Source organism: Enoplosus armatus, chromosome 1 (assembly GCF_043641665.1).
Source record: "Enoplosus armatus isolate fEnoArm2 chromosome 1, fEnoArm2.hap1, whole genome shotgun sequence".
In the NCBI taxonomy this organism is placed as follows: domain Eukaryota; kingdom Metazoa; phylum Chordata; class Actinopteri; order Centrarchiformes; family Enoplosidae; genus Enoplosus; species Enoplosus armatus.
Window position 1 is genome coordinate 11956004 of NC_092180.1, and position 22600 is coordinate 11978603.

At 38.6% G+C, this 22600-nt stretch overlaps 2 protein-coding genes across 2 annotated transcripts; one reads left to right on the plus strand and one right to left on the minus strand.

The window, feature by feature from the left end:
* The first annotated feature begins 1220 nt into the window (after positions 1 to 1220).
* sult5a1 (sulfotransferase family 5A, member 1) lies at positions 1221 to 4096 on the plus strand. The gene is made up of 6 exons (XM_070909834.1): positions 1221 to 1374; positions 1507 to 1718; positions 2239 to 2365; positions 2473 to 2570; positions 2938 to 3118; positions 3957 to 4096. Exons 1-6 carry the CDS (start codon positions 1221 to 1223, stop codon positions 4094 to 4096), a joined length of 912 nt encoding a protein of 303 aa, XP_070765935.1.
* An 11184-nt stretch (positions 4097 to 15280) lies between these two features.
* hp (haptoglobin) lies at positions 15281 to 19563 on the minus strand. The gene is made up of 4 exons (XM_070909029.1): positions 19541 to 19563; positions 18886 to 18968; positions 16600 to 16883; positions 15281 to 15844 (listed from the first exon to the last, which is right to left on the minus strand). Exons 1-4 carry the CDS (start codon positions 19561 to 19563, stop codon positions 15281 to 15283), a joined length of 954 nt encoding a protein of 317 aa, XP_070765130.1.
* Positions 19564 to 22600: the final 3037 nt, after the last annotated feature.

Below are 22600 nucleotides of genomic sequence, written 5' to 3' on the forward strand. Positions count from 1 at the left end.
ACGCAACATATATTTTTACTACAAACTTTAAGAGTATAAGGAGGGTTCAAAGTAAGAGATGAAATATTATGATGTGGTCTTGCTTATATCAACCTCTCCCCCTTAAAATCCACAAAACAAAAGGTTTCTTAAGGTTAAATAAAATATGTTCACATCAGTGATAAACGTAATGATGACGAATAGGTTTCCCTCTTGTGTGACAAATCAGTGTCATCTTTTAAACCTTCTTTAAAACCTCACATTTATGTTATCCAATATTACCATTTGTCATTCTACTTTTATATTTATTTGATGGTTTCTTATTAATCAAAGCATCTGCATACTCTCATGTTCAATTATTTGGTGTTTTATAAATTCCTAAATGTAAATGTATTTGTTCTGATTGGTCAAAAACTGGTCTAGGAGACTTCTGACTGGCCAAACATCCAATAAATCCAGTATTCACTTGGCTTCTGTTGTGGTCTCTACCAATTCCTTTGGAAAATATCCGGCTTTGTCTGTCCGCTGCGAAACCTTTCACATTACACACAGACATTTGAAGTGATTTGATGTCCTGTGAATACTAAGTTAAAACACTGATTAGTTCAGCTTCTGCCTTTATTTAATCAATCAAGTCCTGTTTAGGTTAGAGACCTCTTTTGCAAGGGAGAACTGGCTAAGACAGCAGCATAAAAGTTACAGATGAAACAAGACAACATGAGTCAGACAGACAAAACAATTCAAAAACAGACAACAGTATGAAAAAGGCCAAGAGCTGTAAACAGAGACAATTGTGGAAGCAGTTCATGCCTGCAGATGAATACAATGGTTGATGTAAACACCTACAGACAAAGAAAGTAGCAGCTACAGGAGTTTTGTGAGTGTGTGACTTTCTTGTCTTTTCTTCATCATTCTGCCTTTTTGAAACAAGAGACAGATCATTGCATGCGTTCGTTATGCATATACATACATACAGCTGTCTATACATGCATATCATCTTTGGCAAGTAATGCGAGAAACAACTGGACGCCCAGTTGAGGAGGTTCCATTTGCATTTCCTCTTTCGAGTTCATGTAAAGCTTTGTGTTCATTACTCGGTCTCTCTCACAGAGGAGGACGCTCAGAGAGACAGAGTAGAGAGACAGGCGGGCACAGGCAGAGCTACAGAGAGGGAAACACGCATGGAAAACTCGTCAAGAGGCAGCTAAAAAAGAGAGACAGAGAGCAGAAAATAGGCACATATGTCAAGGTTGGATATGGCCAGGTTGGATGTCATAGAGATGTTTCATGGCATTTCTTTTCCTGGACACCTGCACACCCAGGATTCATTGCAACTTGCTCTAAAATTTCCATTCAAGGACACAGATATCCTCATCGTCTCCTATCCAAAGTCAGGTAAGAAGAGACGACAAACTGATCAGGTTACACGGCACCTGCAGTGTCTTCAAGAGTAATGCAACTAATCACATCTGAACGAATTTTTAATAAAAGTCAGGTAACAGATGCTTCTTTTTATTCTCTCAACAGGCACCACATGGATGCAGGAAATTGTGACTCTCGTATCCAGCAGAGGGGACCCACACTTGTCCCAAACTGTCCCAAACTGGGCTCGGGCTCCCTGGCTGGAGCACTATTACTGTGCTGCAATACTGGAGGCCTCATCAGTCACACCTCGAGTCATCACCACACACCTGCCTCATCACCTGCTGGGCCCCGCCCTCCAGGGCTCCAAAGCCAAGGTCAGATGTGCATGTTTATGTGACCATTCGTATAGACATAGACAGATAAATCGTCCAGGCCAATATATGGCTGTTGTTAGTTTATTGCAGACATATTGCTAACAGTGTATATGTCAGCCGATAAGTGTAGAAAATGTAGTGCAGAAATGAAACTAGGCTCGTGGTAATTTAGAAACAGTGTCACTAGAGAAAAGAAAAGAGCCACGTGTAAATCTGTACTCTCACTTTACAAATGCATAAATTAATCCGAGAGTTTATAAACCACACACACCTATCTGTAAACTGAGAGTACAGATTTGCACATGGCTCTTTTATTTTTCTTAGCTGACCTTAGGGGGATCCAGAGAGCAAAGACATGTTGAATTTTGAACTGTAAAATGTATTGCTCAGTATGTATCTTGATTTTGATTTTTGATTGATTTTTTTTAGAACTCCCGAATATCAATATCAGAAACTGCCCCAAACATTGGTCAAGCAGTAAAAAAACATTCTGACACTGTTGCTCCGTGTCATCTCACAGGTCATCTATGTGAGCAGAAACCCTAAAGATGTGGTGGTGTCCTTTTACCACTTCCACAAAATGGCCAACTTCTTCCCTGAGGCTGGCTCATTTCCAGAGTTTTTAAATCGATTCCTGGAGGGCACACGTGAGTCGACATCAGGACAAAAGATGTATTTTATTTTGTTTTGTGAGGATATGCTGACTTCAGCTCTGAAGCCAAAAGTATAATTTGATCACACTTATTTGTTTCAGTGCCCTTTGGCTCCTGGTTTGACCATGTTAAAGGCTGGACCAATCAGACAGCAACAATGAACAATCTGCTTCACATCACCTATGAAGAGATGTCACAGGTAAATCATCGTTCTCACCAAAATGTCCATAAACGTTTATATATTTAAATGGACAACTTAGCGCACAATTTCTTGTAAGGTACTTATTTGTCTTGTTACCCAATCACAAGGGCCGGGGCAGATCTGTAAGTTCATGGTGTGAAAATGTTTGTGGTCACTTTTTCAGACTAAGCTCGCCTTATAAACGTAACTTAAAATTTTACTTCAGATATCAGGGGATATGATTATTTATTTATTTTTACTGATAAGATTATTTAGCATTTTAAGGAAGCCGTTGCACACTGCTCACATACAACAGTCATTTAAGTGTTTTATTTTCTGATAATTAATGATTTTAATATTTTCATTATCTTCGTCCGGCTGTCAGGATCTACATTGCGCCATAAAGAGGGTAAGCTCTTTCCTACAGTGCCCCCTAGTGGAGGACGAGGTCAACAACTGTGTGAAACACAGCAGCTTCAGCAGCATGAAAGACAACAAGATGATCAACTACACCATGGTCCCTGAGGAGATAATGGACCACAGCAAGGGCTCCTTCATGAGAACAGGTGGGCCTCTGTTCTATATGCAGATAAATCAAACTTAATTGGTTGATTTTGTCCTATGTCTGACAATATGTAATCAAAATGTAAAAAAAAAAGAATAGTAGTCTCCAAAATTGGAACCTGCTATCAATCCAGAAATCACTGACAGGTCTTTTACTACAGTGGTTCCCAAACTGGGGGTTGGGACCTCGCAAGGGGACTAGACACTGACTGCAGTAAAATCGAAGTTATCAGTGCTTTCTGACCCTGTTAGAAGCATGAATACATTTAAAGGAATAGTTCGACATCTTTGGGAAATATGCTTATTTACTTTCTTTCCAAGAGTTAGATGAGAAGCTCAACACCACTCTCATATCTGTACAGTAAATATGAAGCTACCGCCAGCAGTTGTTTAGCTTAGCTTAGCATAAAGACCAGAAACAGGGGAAAACGACTAGCCTGGCTTTGTCCAAAGGTAACACAATCAACCTACCAGCATGAGTCTCCAGCCAAGAAATAATCTTGCACGTAACCCAGCTTTTGTTACCTTTAGACGGAGCCAGGCCAGCTGTTTCCCCGTTTCCATTCTTTATGCTAAGCTGAGGTTACTAGCTGCTAGCTCTAGCTTCATATTTACCGTACAAACATGACAGTGGTATCAGTCTTCTCATCTAACTCTCAGCAGGGATGAGAATAAACGTATCTCCCAGTATGTCAGACTATTCCTTTTTTAAGGTTTGTTTACATCTGTAATGTCAAGCCTTTATTTAAAGGGTTTATATGGTTTTAAAAATCCCTTTTTTGGCTTTTAATTAAATATCATCCTTTTTGCTTTACTCCCTGTTCCCGTCCTACAATTCAGGTAAGATTGGAGATTGGAAAAACATGTTCACAGAAGAGCAGAATCAATATTTCAAAAGCGTCTTCAAGTCTAAGATGCAGGACTGCACTTTGGAGTTTGTGTGGGAGGAGCAAGACAAAGAGGAGCCACATGCTAATTAACACTGAAGAACACAGAACTGTGAAAAAAGCTAAATGAAACTAGAAATCATGTTGCATCCTGTGAGATGGATCACAAGTAGATTGTTTTCTTAGCTGTATAAATTATGTAAAACTTGTGCAGAGTTACAGTTAAAGGGACACTTATGCAATGTTCAGCACCCTTCAATGCCTCTTATGTATGTTGTTATCTTGTTTTCATTATTGTGTCTGTGTATGATGTGACACTTGATGCAATAAATGTATGAATAAATCTCAGATCAACTGAATCCTCCTATGATTAACAATGAATGGTTATTATTTATTATTATTTGTTTTTTGGTGCAGAACAAGTGCCACTTAAGGTTGCTAATGTGCAGTACAAGCAGAGAAATTAGTAGTTATATAAGGAGCACAATGAGAGGGGAAGGACAGGTCAAAGGTTTTAATATAATGCTCCTCGTCCACAGGGATGAGCCGTCCTCGTGTGTCCTGTCACTTCACACACCCAAAGAAAAGGTGTTGTTCACCCTCCGGTTTCCATGCACTGGAGTGCTTTGATCGAATCCTATCAAGTGTGTGTGTGTGTGTGTGTGTGTGTGTGTGTGTGTGTATAAGAGCGAACATATGGTACAGAGTGTACAGAACACACTGTGCTCTGCGACTGCAAGGATGAACTCTGATAACTGGGGGATCTGGTATAGGCTGATATGAGCGTTAATCCACTGAGGCTCATAGCTGACATCTGATTGATGTGAGGCATTCGTGGTTATATGATATAACTTATAACTTACAACAAGGTGTTCCAGTTGATTTGATATTTTGAGGTTAAAACAGTTCGACCTCCCTACTAACTGACATCACTTGAAATTCATTATACTGTATAATTGTCAACTTTAGAGGATTGAAGCAAATTAGTGTTTTCCTCTGTCCTTCACTAACTAACCTATGTTAAAGAATGCTAAAGTAATAGTGTGTCATTTTGGGAAATGCATTAATTGCTGCACATGTCTCTATGATATAATATGAAGCTACAACCAACAGATAGTTAGCTTAGTATAGCAAAAAGACAGGGAGAAACGGCCAATAGTCCTTTTTTGTATTATTTCTTGGCCAGGAGCAGTGACTTCCTGATGTCTATGCTGGCTGCCTGGCAACCTCACGCTGATGACAAGAGGACGGAGCCAAGCTAGTGATTCTCCCTTGTTTACTGTCTTTGTGCTAAGCTAAGGTAAAAGGGTGCTGCTCTAGCTTCATATTTACTGTACAAATTTAGTGCTATCGATTTCCTCATAAAACTCTTAGCAAGAAAGTGAATAAATGTATTCCCAAAAATGTCAGAAACAGGACAAAAAAGGTGTCCTTTCACAAAATACATGTCTTAGAAGATGGCACATTTAGGAGATCAGGCAATGGCCTTTAGTCTCGAGTCTTGTCTGAGTCTCACAGGAAGCTACAGTGTTATAGACACGACAAAAGTCAGTTGCAGTCGTGTAAACAAGTAGAGATGATATTCTCCAGGTCTGAAGAAGCACTAAATAAATATTTCCTTTTAAAGAAGTGGGACACTGAACCACTCTGGTTACTTGGAAAAAGACAACACTACAGTTACCACTAAGATTCAGGCCAGTGGGTTTCTGTTGAGCAACACGATGCCAGATCATAGAGTTGAGAAATAAACTTACCATAAGAACGTTTGATGCTGTGATGTGGTACAACAATCCTATTTTATCCTGTTGCACAAATACAGTGTTGTTGTGTAACCTCTGAGCTTCTCTCACTGTAAATACAAATACCCTCTATATATAAGCTGCCTTGCGCCACATGTACAGTATGTTGCATTGTGCTTATTCAATCATTTCAAAAGGGTTGTACAATTCTGCTTTGTCAATAAATTTGATGCATGAAAGAAAATGAATCATGGTCTAGTTGAAATGTGTCAGTTATATTTAACAACATCAGGACAAACAGGAAATAAAATAGAGGAAATGCTCCCGTTGTAATTTGTGACTAAGACAATGTAATTTAGTTGTCTTTTGACAACAGAATAACTGAGTCATATTAAATCAAACAAAAGTACAAACTGCCCGACAGTGCAAATTTGTCAAGCTGACTAATAAAAACCGCTGAATCAAAACATTTTGCATCAGTACCTCAATAAAATCGAGATGAAGATTTAATATTAGTCATGAACATTAAACAACTAAAGACAAGCAGTATGATCCATGGGTACATTAAAAAGCGTTCTGTTGCTTAGAATATACCATGTCTTGTTTTAAAAGTGGCAGACGAGAGAATATATAATACATAATATATAAAGAATATATAAATGCAAGGTGGTAGTTTTAGACCAGACAGCTAAATAATAGACTTTCCTTGCTATTTTGATGGTGGGGATGGCGTCATGTTGCTAAAGTAGTATTCTCTCAGTGGAAACACTGTCTCAAGCTATTTTATGGACATATATTAGATTCAGACAGTAAAGCATGTGTCTCCAAATGCAGTTAAAACGTCAATACACACATCAAAGACTGCTTGCAGGTCTTGGAGAGTAAGTTATTACTGCATATGTGAAAAAGATGTATAAAGCAGTTTGTGGCTGCAGTGGGGAGCTGTGTCAAGTCACATATATAAAATATCGAACTTCAGTCAGGTCGGTTGGGCTTGAAGACTACAAGTTTGAAAATGAAAAGAAATCTGTTGGTGTGGAGTGAGAAAGAACCAGACCTCTGTAGTCTGCTCCTCATCTCTGCTTAAGGCTAGCGACTTGAGGATACATTAGCCGCTACAGGGATAGCACTAACAAATCTTGGACCAAACTGTGGAGCGGTGGAGTTGCTTTGTGGGTAATGCAGATGCCAGGCTTTGACAAGGAAGAAGAATGTGTGGAATAAAAGAGAAAAAATGGTTCTGCTGCATCCATCGATGTTATGGGAGTGCGAAGCTAAATCTGTGAATACTTATCACTCAAATTATGAAAGCAAGTACCTTTTGTGGTATCTAGCCATGCAGAAACATTTGCTTTAATTTGTCCACCTTTTGAGGTATTTGTCTCTGAGATTTCTGTATGTGTTGTGTGTATTATTCAGCGTAACAGACACTGTTTCAGATGTGTGCAGATCATTTGAATAATCTACTTTAAGCAGCAGCTGTAGTCTGTGTGTATTTGTTTGCCTCCAGTGTAACAAAAGTGTGTAGCTCATACCCATGGCGCCACATCAACTGGATTTTATGGTTGTGTGTATTTCATGTATGTGTGATGACGGTCTGTGTGACAGCTTGTATATTTTCTCATGTGTTTATGAACATACGTTTGAACTGTGACGTCATCTGTCCTAATTTGAAAGATACGACACTCAGCTCATGCAGCTTTGAAGATTATTGTCCCTTGTCTTTTCAAAACATTGTGTGAAAGCCTGTTTCATGAAAGAATCATTATTCCTGCCTGTAGGTTTTGTTAGATGGATTCAGCTGTTCAGAAAGCCCACTGGAGGACGAGCTGAACCACAGGAAGATAAAGAAAACTGCGCTCTCTGCCCTTTTCTGTGAATTCATCTAATAGAACGATAAAATCGATTTGAGCACATTTTTGAGATAACTTTTTTTCTGTTTTCAACGCTACACAGAGACAAACCATTATTTATAAAAGTGGTTAGTCTCTTTCTCGTCTTTCACCCCTTCTGTCACTGATCTGTGAGTTTTGTTAAATGTGTAGTGAGTAATCAAGGTGACAAGGGCTCTGATGTGCTGTTGTATCAGCTGCTAATAGAGTCCATGCATGGTCACACACACACATGATGGTAGCATTCGAACGATTTGCTGTGCACACACGCTCACACATTTTAGCCATGTGAGAAGCCTCTTCACACTTCGCTATATATCCCGCTTTAGACTCTGCTGAGGGGAAGGAGGTTGAAGGGTAAAGCTGGTGTCAGCCTTAATTGCATCGGATCACGAGGGTTCAAACAAAACTACAGACTCTGTTCAAATGTGGGAATCTTTTTTTTAAAAAGTGATTATTATTATTATTGGTATTGCAAGCCTGTTTTGGTCAGGAAGATATACTGTTAAAAGACTCTTATTAACTTTTATTTTGCCCACACGTTGTGAGTTTTGTCTATTTGACTTTTGACTGTTATGTACATTCTTTATAAATATCCTACACACACACACAGATGTTTTCTACTCTGGCTAATCTAACCAATTAATTAAACTAATTAACAAGTAATGATAGAAATAACCACCCTAATGCAACAATCTAATGGGAGTCAGGGTGAAGTCATGCTGCATATTTTCTCCCTTAACCTTTTCATTTGAACTTTTTCAACAATGTCATTTTAAATGTATAACATTTGAATTTATAACAAACATTTCCTCCAAAATGATTGGCCTGATTTGGCACCAAACTTTACAACTTGTTCGCAAAGACTGGACTGTAGCTACAATAACTACCTCTACTTCTGCTCTCCAGCTGTTGATTGTTAATGACATGAATGATAAAGTACCTAGAGGTTTATTGTTTATTGTTTGTTTATTAATGTTTAAAGTAATGACATGATCTGACACCTCTGGCCACCAGGTGGCCTTGTTTAACCAGCACGCATCTGTCTGGCAGTGTCAAGGCATTTAGGACACACTGCGCTAAATCTTTCAAGGTTTCTGGACTCGTCTAGATGCATCAACCTTTGTGCAGGCTCAAATGGGTCTTAAAGGTGGATTGTACACATAAAGGTCAGTTCACTCATCGTGAGTACTACTCACGAAAACAGACTCTGAGGCTATGGAGGTTGCTGTGTTTAGTGTGAAAATTACTCAAGTGACATACTTTGGTTAATTTGGGTTTGGAGACAGATTTTTCAGATTCAGATTTCTGCACCAATTTTGACCATTCTAACCTTTCAAATTGTTCTCTTTCAGGCCCCCAACTTTATGGAAATGGAACAATTAATCACTGGAAGACTACTTCAAAATGTTGCCTGGAGAGAATGGCCTATTAGAGCTATAAAGGGAGCTATAAAGTGTTGGGACAACAATGTAAGAGGCACAATCACCTTTAGATTGTGTTGACCTTAAATCTTTTATTTTAGGGCGAAACCTGACACATACTGTAGATTTATGTTTAAATCATTTTACAAATTCAGAGTGAAGCTCCTGCACAGTAGAGGGAGTCCAACCTGTCTGAAACTGCATCAGTCCTGTTCTACAGAGCTGCAGTTGAAAGCGTGCTGACCTTTTCTGTGTTGCTGTGGTGTGGTAACATGACAACCCATGAGACGATACTGTTGGAGAGGGTTGTGTGCGCTGTGAACTTCTCACTATTACATCCATTCATTACACCAGAATGGCCATGACCGCACAGAAATTATATGCTGACTGCTCTCATCCTGCAAATGCCTTCTTCTGAAAGCTCAGGAAAAAAAAACATTGCAGAGCAGAACGTCTCACCTAAGGAACAGCTCCCATCCTTTTATTTATAAGGCAGCTGCACATGCTGCTTATGTAGCTTCTTAAGCTGTATATATAAATTATAGATGCTTTTTATCTGGTCAAATTTATTTTGATATATTCATTCCTTTATTTATTATTGAAAAGGTTTATGAAACCAGAATAATAATAAAGACTACCGTGACAATGTTTTTAAGTATTAGAGTGTTTTAAAGAGTGATTTTATGCCTCCCAGTATTTCCTCTATAGCAAAAAGTGAGTCACGTCAACTCTGACCATCATTAGCAACTGTTGTTCCTCCCTGATACAAGAGGCTGATAATAAGACCAGGAGATCTGAAGGGAGTCGTGGCATGCGCTTGTGTCCCGGTCAGGAGAAGGTGTGACAGTCGTGGCATTTGCATGGCATTTAATCCCTGTCAGCTGCATCATCCTTCGCCATTTTGTCAGAACCTGAATGGGGACCTCACAGCTGCAGAGGACGCAGAGTACTTTGGTTCATCTCAATATCACACACACACACATAGATTAAGACGCATGAATATCAAAGAAGAACATGCTGCTGGACATTTAGAGGATGTGACTGACTGTACATGTGTGTGGTGAAGTGTGTGAGAAGAAAAAGACCTTGAGCTTCAAACATACGCATGAGAATGTTTGAATAATCTGATCTGATCTCACTGACACCTGAGTGACAAAACTTTCCTTCTTTTTTTTTTTTTTTTACAGATATTCTTGTTAATGTTTCCAAGGGACACACATAACCTTGAATCACTTGTATTTGTTCTTTATTTCTCTTCTCCAATAAAGCTGTGCCTCTGTGGTAAAACACAGGAGAGTTCATGTTGCACATCTATTTTGCAGCTGTTGAACAAGCTACTTCCACACACACTGAGATGGTGAAGTTAGAGCAAAGGCTCTGAGATGGACAACCTAATTTCTAACTTGTGAATTAGTTTTTTCGACATGGGACGTCAGGCATCTCTAATTTTGTGAATGAATTCAAAAAGATGTGGTGTTGCTGTTTTGTGTTTTGTTGGAGAAACAACTGAGCCAATCACGGCCTTTATGGGTGGGACTAAGAGTGATATTCCCAACAAATTGGGACATCTTAGGGTTGACAGTTTAATCACTGTTATATGCCACAATATTTAAAACTGCATGCAACCAATAAATACAAATTTAACATGTCCATGATCCTCTCTAAGAGAGTTTATCATGTTAGGTACATGTCCATGTAATGACACTGATAATGCCCTCAACAATAGACTCGATGGGAACGATCACCACACCTCATTGCACATTATTGCTTATTTAATCAGCAAATTGCATTTTCCTGATTGTTCTCTGTAAATGTGCTTAATTTATGTTAACTGTACGAGGGCCAGTGCAGCGTCAGTTCAGTAGTGACTGAAAATGTTTTGTCAGTATGATCAGTTCGGGCAAAATCAAATGCTGCTTCCACAGAAAATGTTTAACAAGAAAGCAGTGGTGGCAGAAGTATTTAAATTCTTCCCTTTAGTAAAAAATATCTTCAACAAAACATACATAAAGTCTCAAAAATATAGTACTCATTGTGCAGAATGGCCCTTTTAGAATTAGATATTATCAAAACATTATATTATTGGATGATTATTACTAATATTTAAAGTAGAATTTTTATGTTGAAGCGGGTTGAGATGGAGCTGCACAATAAATAGCAAATGTAGTGGACAAAAAATGACAACATTTCCCTCTGAAATCAGATGACATAGATGCATAAAGCAGCACAAAATCTAAAAGTACCTCAAAATTATACTTCAGTGCAGTACCTGAGTAAATGTACTTCCACCACTGAAAGAAGGCCACATCCAACTGAATAACCAAGTGTTAACAAAACGTCCATTCAGTCTATCAGGCTAAATCACGTGGTTAAACTGGTGTGAGAACTGTTGCTAAGCAACTGACCCTTCTTTCTCCTAAACCTAAATGGTTTACTTTTTTTTTGTTTTGTTTATTATTCGTTCATAAAACTTTCGTAGGGCTTAACCATTCTGCTTCAACAACATATGGACGTGTGGACTCTTCTCATCAACACAATAAACAATAAACATCTGAAGGCAACAACTGACTAAGCTGAGTCTGAACGTGACACTCTTGTGAGGACAGAGGATAAAAAGAATAGTGCCAGTTCAACTTTCTTCAAGGATCCTGATAAAAAAAAAAGATGGAGGACTGTGAATAAACTCTAGGAGGAGAGAGAGATCAGCACAGAGCATCCTAATATTTTGAGCTTGTGACTGTTTTGACGCTTGATTCTTCTTTTGTCTCTTTCCTGATCATATCTGTTTAATATTTGTGGGGAAGTATCATTCGTGTGCAAGCAAACAGGCATGAATAAAGCTTATCTATGACTAATAAAAGACAGAGTAAATCCTGTTTTGGCAAACAGTGGAAAATGGTTCATCAAGTGATACAGTCCACCATATCTGTTGTATTATTGCCTCGAGAAAAGCTTGGTGTGTGTGTGTGTGTGTTTGTGTGTGGTAAGTACAGTAAATATGAAGGTGGCTGATGAAGCTCAGAAAGCTTCAGTTTCCCAGTTACACATGAGGACAGAGTACATAATATGGCAGCTGAGTACACAGCATGCTTCCATCAGCAGACTGGCTTAGAAAATACAATTGATTTGTATCATTTCTACCTCAAAGCCCCGTTCTTGTGTTTGATGATTGAATCTGCTTTCACCTCAATGCTGAGTTTCTCTTTAATGTGAGACACAGTCATCAATAACTGTACATGTCGGGATGAATGAACAGAGCCCAACATTTAATGGATCTTAACAGAGTAGACTTGCTCCGTGTTATCTTTGCATATCTAATAATAAGCAATGGTGACACTAATACTAATATTCATCATCATCATCTAAATGATGACAAATGTGACTCAAAAGTAGCTCCAAGGTTAAAAATGTTCAGCAACTGGGCATTTTTACTACATGATTTGTATTATGAATATTCTAAACAAATTGCCAGATGGACAGATTTGCTATTTCAAGACTTAACATCATGGCCAACTTCATCTGTAGATACAGTAAAACACTGTCACTGCACCTCTCAGTTAGACAAACTTTGAACAAAGTCATCAGATATTATGTGTTATACTTAGACTGTGATATATATTCATCACTCCTCACGTAATTGATTTAAAGCAATGAAACATAAATCAATGAGGCCTATACTCTTGTAATTATTAGATACAACAGGTTACATGTACATTTTATGACTTGGGCCTGTGACATGTTAACCACAACGAGAACCTGACTATATATTTTCCTTTTTATCTCACTTAGTAACTGAGCCTCAACATTAATAAGCATGTATCCGTATGCACATACAACATGCTAACACAACATGCTAACTCAATATTCATCAATCATGCTAATTCTGGTTTAAAGTGCAGTGAGAGACTGTTCGTGTTGTGACCTCAGCCCGTGCTCTGCAGGAGTGATGGAGCCAGAGAGAGTACACTCTGAGACTGGTAGAGAGTAATGGCCCTTGACAGGGATATTAATATTTTAGAAGCCGTAGAGGAGAACTTCCTGCACCCTGCTGCAGACCTACTAAAAAAAGTACTTCTTACTCCCTCCAACAGCTCTATTTTTGTTTTACTTAAAAAATGCCAGAAAAGTCATAAAATGATTCTGTATACACTTCAGCTAAAGACGGGTTGTCTCAAAATCTCTTTCAGCTGCCAATATGATCACTGACTGTAAACCAAGACACATGTATGCACTGGCCCATGAAGCCCTGGCCCTGTAATGATGTGTGGGTCACTATCCAGCACCATGTGAAGTCAGCAGCAGCCGGTCAGAGGAGTGAAGGACTGTAATCTGATGTCCTGCAGGGAATCAACAGCAACAGGTGTATTGGTTTAAGTCAGCAGTGGTTTCTTTGTGGAAGCTGTCTGTTGAATCTTCATAGCTGTAATAACAGATGAAATAACTCCCTTACATATTTTAGATGACAGTAATGAATATCAGCCTCTTCATTCCCATCCCCTCGACCTAAGCTCACATGTCCTCACATTCTGAAAAAGACCCAGAGGAATAAAACCAGTCGTCTCCGTTTTGACCCCCCCCTTATCTTTCCTTCTGATATTGTATTTGCTGGAAAGGCAGCTGTCATCATCCCACTTTTCTGACATGGAGAAAAGCATTTGTTGCTGAGACAGTTCATGATTTGTGGCAGAGCAGACACATCTGCCAGACAAAAATATCTTTGAAGTCCCGCTGCTATTGGTTGGGGAAAAGGAAAACATCTGCGGGCAACACTTGAAAAACCGAAAATTCTGAGCTGTGTCATTCACTTTTATTCTATCGGCAACTTTTGCTTTCATGCTGATGACTGCACATGATGAAATGTCGTCTCAACCTGTGACGCTCTCAAGCTCTATTTTAAATGTTAGCTGTGCAACAGTGAAACATCACATGCGGGCACTGCAGTTTACTTTTAAATCAACAAGTCCTCCAAATTACTACAAAATACATTTTAAATTGTCCTCCAGAACGACATGTTTTCTTATGTGACGCCTCTCTCGGCAGGACGACATCTTTTGGCAGTGCCTTCCAAAACCACTGCAAAAATAAAACCATTTTCTAATCTGAGAACACTATGGTTAAGATTTGGTTACGTTTAGGCACCAAACTACTTGATTAGAGTCAGCGGTGCAAGAAGTACTCAGATCTTGTACTTAAGTAAAAGTAGTAATACCACAGTGTAGAAATACAATGTTAAAAGTAAAAGTCCTTACCTGAGTAAAAGAACAAAAGTATTAGCAACAAAACATACTTACTATAAAAAGTGAAAGTACTCATAATTAGTGATGCATTAATGTGTACATCACTTTTGCAGCTGGTTAAGGTGCAGCTAATTTTTAGTACTTTATATACCGCTGGCTAGCTTAATCTACATTAATGCATTATAATGTATTAGTTGATTTATATTGTATTGATAATGTCAGAGTCAGCAAATTAAGTAGTAACTTGGTGGTGTTAAATAAGTGGAAAACCTCAAGTACAAGTACTTGAAAATTGTACTTAAGAACAGTACCTTAGTACTTAGTTACATTCCACCACTGGAAAGGAGTGAGGAGATAACAGGAAGCAAACTGCGGCCTCGTGTGTCAAAGTCCAACATTTTGTTGACTCATCCAACCAACCACCCTGACCTCTTACTTCTGTAGACTAAAGGTTGTTGTATGCTCAAAAAGAACTAGTTTTGTAAATGCTTATTGCTATACCCAACAGCCACACACCAGCCGTCATAGAGAGGGAGGCGAGACGAAGTAATCGTTTAAATGTGGGGATAACAGCGCACACTTTCAGTCTTTCCTGGAAGGCTTTCATAGTTTGTACACACGAAAAGTGACAGAAAAGTGACAGAAACAGTTGCGGAAATAATGTAAAAAGGATCTGGCTCAATGTCACGCTTCTTTACTCCTTGACAGACAAGAGTCATAAATTCTACGGCCGCTAAAGTAAACATATATCATTATTTTTCTTTGTAAGGCAATTTGGATATATATCTATTACGTATTATGCCAAACAAGAAGACTGGATTTATTTACTAGAATTCATTCAAAAATTGTATTTGTTTCCTTTCCAGTCACAACAATGAAGTGCCAGAACACAGCAGTGGTTACATTACAAGCATTTAATAAAATTCACTGACTCAATACATTACAATAATTTCTCTACAAAATCTAGAGAACAGAGCCTGAAGCTCTATGGCTGCCTTGAGTACATCTTAGACATTGCATCAGAGCGCAGAGCAGACGATTTCTCTGTGTCTCCTCTGATGACACTGTGGATCCAGGACAAATATGAAGAAATCTTCATATAGACTCCGTACTTGTACCTGTTGCAGGACTTGTCATAGGAAAGGATCCCTGCAACATAAATGTCCCCAGTTTCAGCATCTGTGACAGCCAGAGCGCCTCCCGCATCACCAAAACAAACATTTTCCTCGTACTTTGTGGGTCCGGTGCAGAACATGTTGTCATCTACAGTTGGTGTGAGTGCGATGCGTTCATATTCTGCCTTACAGTCAGAGTGATTGGCCAGGGGGAGTACAAGGTGTTTGAGGGATTCAGCCAGGGTGAGGTAGATCCCCCAGCCCCAGCCGGCGATGACCCCTGACCCTCCCACGGTGTCTGCCAAGTCCTGGCCTCCCTCTGGCAGTGGGATTGGGATCACTTTATTGCTCACAACCACAGGCTCCTTCAGCTGGATCAGAGCCAGGTCGTTGTCCCAATCAGATCGGTTCTGGAAGCCTGGATGGAGAACAACCTGCAGGACGGGAAGGTAAAATACAAGAGAGGGGAAGTCTGATTGAGTGCTTGGTCTTTAATCTTTTCATTTCAACTGTAATGCTGCACATCAATGAAAATGTCTAATATTAAATTGAATTTCATGTTTAATAGCTATATAACTAGACTTATTTTCACAACTCTGTGAGTGTCACATATATATTTAGTATCTTGTCACTTATTTTTATGTTTTTAGATAAGTCTGGTGATATTCTATATTTTTGTTACTTTCAACAAATGCCATGAAATATCCCAGCCTGTCTGTGGTGCTCTGCTCCAAGCCCATTGGTTCCTGGAGTAAATTTGTCTGGGACTATTTTCAGCCCCAGATTGATAAACATTTAGCGCACTAGTGTGTACAGAATATACTATGTTTTCTTATAATTTGTATATTTGGTCTCACATGTATATGGAAATTGATAGTCTTCCTTGTAAGACAGTTTGGGCATCTAGAAGATACTACATTGATATCAGAGTACAGACTTTATACAAGTCAATATATTTTAGCACTATTTAGTTGTACACATTTTCCAAAATGACGTTATGATGATCTGAGAATGGAAATCTGAGAATGTATCAACAGTCAGGTAAAAGTCATTTGAAAATCTGCAGGGAAGTCGTCCCATCTATTTTCCTATTTCCTGTAATTCACCATTGCATTGTGGGTATTATGTGGCCGCTGGGGTCCAAGAGGTAAAGGTTTGTATTTCACCTCGAAATATTTTTCTTGCTCACCTTCTCTACAGCAACCTCTTTGGAGGCATTAGCTTCTGCCCGTTGTGAAATTCCCAGGTACACTTTAGGGATGACTGGATCTTTTCCCTGAATATACTGCCGACTCTTCCTGACAAAAAGGTTCCTGCCAGCCGTCAAAACCCAGCGGTCAGAGATGAGAGCACCACCTGCATAGCCTCCGTCCAGCACACTGTCAGCAATGTAGACCATGGCCTGCCAGGGGACATGAGGAGCCAAAGTCCCCCCAACCATTCGCCTGGAACGGAGCGATGCTGACCTGGAGGCTGAGACATAAACATAAGTTGTTTTCTTTTTTGTATTTAAAGGATTTTCTGTTTTGTTTTGTTTTTTTACATGTTTTACATTACATATTGTTCTCCTATGAGAGCTTACAGCTGGTTCAGATCATGTCTTTCTGGGTGTCCCCCAAGGATCAATATTAGGGCCCCTACTATTTACTCTACATATAGATTATAATTATTTTTTTAGGGGTGGAAGTAAGGAATTACATTTACTCTTTTAATTTAATTTTTAAAAATCAGTAATTTTACTTGTACTTATTTTTTATCTCAAATATTGTACTTTGCCACATTTCAAGTTACATCCAGAGTAAAAAAACAGTCACATGAGAAGTCGTAACAAAAGTCATGATGAGAATAGATGAAAAGAAATGTAAAACAAAGATTAAATCAGCAGCTGCAGCTGTAAAGAGGCTGCTGGTGTGTTTGCGGCCTCAGGAGGGCAGAGCTCCAGAGAGCTCCATGTCCAGAGATACAGCTGAGTACAACAACAAACTCACTGATGGATGTAACTCCCCAGTACTCTTTTCCATTCTTGTTTTTATGCTGACACCATCTTGTACGCCACAGACCCCACAGCAAACCAGACGTTCTCCAGGTCACAGTCTGCTCTTTTTATTAATTTAAAGCTTGTTCTAAACTCCAAAAAGGGCACAAGTATGCATTTCACAAAAGAACAAACCTTTGATGTCCCAATGAATGTTAAAGTTTTATTTTCTAGATTTTTAAAATACTTCCTGTGATTGTTTAAATGAGTGTGTCTGCATCTATCGACCGTCTTTCAATGATTTCAATTTCAATGAGACCTCCTAAATAAATAAAGCCACTAACTTATTCCTTTCCAAGATGTCTGTTGAGCCCGGATATTAAGAACGCTTCACCAGTTTGAGTAGTTTATCTTTGTGTGTTAAACACTGTTGACAGCATTTTTGTTCTTCCCTGTTTCCCCCCTTGTAGAACTTAAACATATTTAATAAAACATGACCTCCTCGACACCAGGGTTATCACATTGTAGCATATGCACTGAGGTCATTAAAGTGTATAGTTATCACTTCCAGAGATCTGCTGCTGAATGGAGCTCCGTCGTCTGAATGCGATGCTTTCATGCTCTGAGGGCTTCCTCCTGAAACAGTGTCGTCTAATTTATTCATCATTAAGCAAAGAAGGGAATCCAATCCTCTAGCTGCGCTTTGAAGAAAAGATAACTGATGCAGTTTTCATTATTTTAGTCACACAATACACGTGGATCAAAGTCATGGCAACATGCTTAGTACATGGAGGACTCCAAACTAACTGTTCATGCTCATCAGTCTTGTTGTTCTACATCCAGTTTATTTACCAAAAATGAATTCAAGTGTCTTGTTCAATCAATGTACTCAACACAGTAAACAATGGCATAACTAATCAGTTTAATGCATTACAGAGAGTACATGAATAGGAAATGGATTCAATACTTTTGTTATATATAATGTTTTCTTTCTCTCACTACTTTCATCTTTGTTTTTACTGAAAATAGCTCCCTTCTCTTAATATCTGAAATGAGCAGTAATAGCCCAGCCCTCAGAACCCGCAGGGAAGCCTGTGTCACTTCATGCAGGAGTTATCTATATGAGCAGCAGCTGTCGAGGAGGTATGAGTGTAACACAGTAGCTTCAGAGAATTGGAGCCTGTGGTGACTTGGATCCACTTGAATGTGTGTTTTCACTTATCCAGTGAAATATCTTGACCTCTACTGGTTCGACTGGCACAACTACAGACATTCATGGTTCCAAGACAATGTGTCCTGAAGACTTTGGTGATCCCCTGACTTTTCCTCTTGCTCCACCATGAAGCTGATATTGATGGTATTGAGTAAAATGTATCCACAATTATCAGATTTTCAATTCCAGATTTCAAATATGGAATATTGATGTAAAAACTAGAAATTGGTTTTGATTTAAGAGACCATGTTTATCAGCATAGACATGTTTATGTTAGTGTGTGTTACCTGACACAGAGCGTTTCATCCTTTCTTCACTGTGAGCCACATCTGCCAGACAGGCAGCCAGGAGGAGCACAGTCACAGAAAACCTTCAAACAACAACACAGTCACATGATAAACATATATTAAACGTTTCTGTTATTCTGGATCAATGGAGACAATTAAACTGGGCCTATTTAAGGATTAAAAATTACAAATAGTGAATAAATCGGTTATTTAACCTCCTAAGACCCAAGCTCTATCTTAATTTCTCTTTGCTATTTGGGCTTATTGGGACCTGATAAGTATAAAAACTAAGCATCATCTTTTGACATGATGTGGTTCCACATACGGGGGCAATTTTGAATTTCCATATAAGCAGAATTAAGTATTATGGTATAACCCGAAATGTGATGTCCACGCATGTGGATGCCAGGTCTTAGGAGGTTAATTACAGAGTTAGATTATTAAGCATTTGATTTACAAGAGCTCACAAAACATTTCTGGATAATTATTTGAAAAATTTAAGTTAGATAGCAATTTAAAGTAGTAAAATTATTCTTAAATTTACAGACTGTAACCTTTGTGTTGTAAGTCATGACAAGGCTCAGCCAACTATATAACATTTGATACTGAGGAAGAGAGATTTAAAAATGACCAACAAAAGAATATTTTAACTTACCACATTTTGTGGACAATGTTCATCTTCTGCAGTGATGGTTATAATCTCTGTTGTGTGTGCATTTTGGAGCCAGGACGTATTTATATCTGCTGAGCGATAGAGCCACTGGCCTGGGAATTTCTGCTTGGCACAAAAAACATTGATTCCTGGAATCTGAAATAAACGGTTGCGAAATTTCACTTTCAATCAAGTTGATTGAAACTGTCCCCAGTCTGGATTCAGGAAAAAGAACATTTATCTCTGATTAACATGTGTGGCACCTACAGCACAGGGTTCTTGTATGATAAAGGGAATCCAGCTCAGTCTGTAAAATTACACAGTAATGTCAAAAATACCACAACACTCGAGAGATTTCAGCAGTTTTATATCATGTCGTGTAAAACCTCCTGTTCACATTTTATTTTATATGAGTTCTGATAGATTCAGCTAGTTTTTAACCATTCAGCTCAGTGTTAGATCCTGTGTTGTAATAGAATTGGTGGTTGTGCAAAGTAAAACTATTTCACAAGTCAGTGTTTCATAATTTTGCAAAGCAAGACACTAACAGCTTGTACTTTTTGCATCATAGTTTTGCATCATAGTTTACTAAAAGTAAACATGGCTGACTGATTCTAACATATTTATCTCTTGTTGGATGAGAAAGTAATGATATTTCAACACACTGTGCTGTCTAATTTGTTATTACAGAAGATCAGGCACATATTGCTTCAATAGATTTCTCCACAAGGAACAAAAAAACAACAACAGATGATATTTAAATGATACCGTAAATAGTTAACTGTGATAGCAGCAGTAAGTCAGATATGTGCTGCAGGGAGGAAAGTCCAGCATTACTGCTTTGGGTATTTACAAGAGGGAGAGGTTACAGAGGTTATATAATACAGATATTTAATTTCACAGTTTGCTGCCTTGATTAATTTAGCATCTTAAATTTCAGTGCTTTGCACAAGTAACAATTTTTCACTACTGGTTTCCAGTTTATATTACAGTACAGTGAGTGAGCATTTAAACAGTTCCTAGTGATCAAAATAGTCAACCTTGTGCCAAAATGAATGACTATAGCACACTATGTGACAGATGAAAATATTAAAATACACTGCAGATGAACAAGAAAAAATGATGCTCAGTTATTTTCACCTAGAAAAGAATCAAATAAAATCCTCTTACACGCACACATATTGTAACAGTATATGCATGAATACTGACACATAAAAAGGCCAAAAACCTCCATTTCCCCTCCGTGCAGTCGGTAAAACAGATGTTCCCACATGTAACAAGCCTGACTAGATTAAATTGCAGATTCACATCACAAGTTACTTTAACTGTGCAAGAGGATCTAACATGGGTTCTTGACAGCCTTGAAAAATGTTTTTTTTCTGTTCCCGTTTAAGCATATCATTGGCTGGATATGAAAATCCTGAAAACTCAAATGCTGATTTCAAATGAAGTCATTTCATGGTGGAAGTGTTACTAAAGCTTTACAGTATTCAGTGACTCGAGGCAAGTGCACTCTTAAGTGGATCAGACACAGAAGCTGTTCATTAGGGAGGCGCTTCTCTTCTCTGAAAGTCAGCACTTTAACCACGTAGTCATCGGAATACAAGTAATACTGTTTCAGTAGGTACAGACTACACAGATTATGCACATGTATTTTTAGAACATAGTAAGACAGTAACATGGATATCTTTTGATATATTTCACGTCATTTCAATGGTTTGTCCAAGCTGTTTTTTAGACATGCTAGCGGCATGGCTTTGGAAGCAAAGTCGGTCAGTCGATTGATCAACTACTTTTGTCTGGACTGAAATATCTCAACAACTACAGGATGGATTGTTATGAAAACTTATACAGACATTCATTTTCCCCAGAGGATGAATTCTTGTGACTTTGGTGACCCTTTGTCTTATCATCTTGGGCCACCATGAGTTTGATCACAAAAAAGATATCACTCTGAAAATACACTAGAAAACACACGTTAATCCCAACACTGAACAGTATTACAGCTGTTTCAACTGCTATTGGATGGATTGACATGAAAATTTGCACAGACATTCATGTCCCCCACAGGATGAATAGTAATAACTAGCACCATCCTCAGATCAAATTTTCAATTTGTCCAACAGTTTATAACAAAATACCTGCAAAACAACACACTAAAGTAACATGTGGTAAACAATATATGTGCCAAACATCAACAATTTAGCATTGTCATTGTGAGCATGTTAGCATTTAAATAAAACAATTTAGCTTTACTCTAAAGTAATCCCTTGCAGAAATGATACATAGAGGAAAACAAGTTAGCGCCTACATGATAAATGAAAGTGTCACCTCAGACAGAATTCATACAGGTATATGCCACATGTTATGTGTTGTATTATTTATAGTATGACTTCTACCAGAGCTTATGCCATGTCATTTGGCAGCAGGCTATAAATATGTTTATCTGTTACATGCTGTAGCATTACGAGACCAGTCACTCAGGTTTCTGGGACCCCACGTGTAATCAACCAGAAGCCAGGTTATATGTGTTGGAAAGCAGAATCAGACATATGATATGATCCTTACTATAACATGGAATTTGTCCTATAGTTATTTATTTGGCAGGTTTACAAAACCCTTGAGGATTAAGTTACATAATGCTGCTCAGCATACACATCACTGTATATTCCTCTGCTCTGGCCTCATCAATATTTCTGCATTCATATATCAGAATGTGCGCCTCAATTTCAATGTCTAAATAACTTCAGTCTGTCTCAGGGAGATTTTTGTATACAGAGGTAGTGGCAAGGCCAGGGTAAATCAGCATTTCCAATCATATCTGAGGGTAGGGGTCTCACTTGAGTGCTGGAGCCTCTGCTCCCTGGGGGAAAAAAGAGGATGGGACGTGACCCGTGTGCCAGACACAATCAAAGCCATGCACACTGGCCAAGACCATCGGGGGCAAAGCTGGACAAATGCCCAAGAGAGGATGGATGCATTTTACCCTCTCATTCTATAATAGGGTCACCTCTCATTAGTGCAATGTAGTATCTCTCTCCGGCTCTATTTCCATCTCTGTCC

Excerpts from the sequence above, each read along its gene's own strand:
- hp (XM_070909029.1), bottom strand. The coding sequence starts at position 19,563 with ATGAACATTGTCCACAAAATGTG. Across the intron at positions 18,969-19,540 it reads AACATTGTCCACAAAATGTG|GTTTTCTGTGACTGTGCTCC; the intron begins GTAAGTTAAAAT and ends TGTTGTTTGAAG. Across the intron at positions 16,884-18,885 it reads GATGAAACGCTCTGTGTCAG|CCTCCAGGTCAGCATCGCTC; the intron begins GTAACACACACT and ends TTTATGTCTCAG.
- sult5a1 (XM_070909834.1), top strand. The coding sequence starts at position 1,221 with ATGTCAAGGTTGGATATGGCCAGGTTGGATGTCATAGAGATGTTTCAT. Across the intron at positions 2,366-2,472 it reads TCGATTCCTGGAGGGCACAC|TGCCCTTTGGCTCCTGGTTT; the intron begins GTGAGTCGACAT and ends TATTTGTTTCAG. Across the intron at positions 2,571-2,937 it reads CCTATGAAGAGATGTCACAG|GATCTACATTGCGCCATAAA; the intron begins GTAAATCATCGT and ends TCCGGCTGTCAG.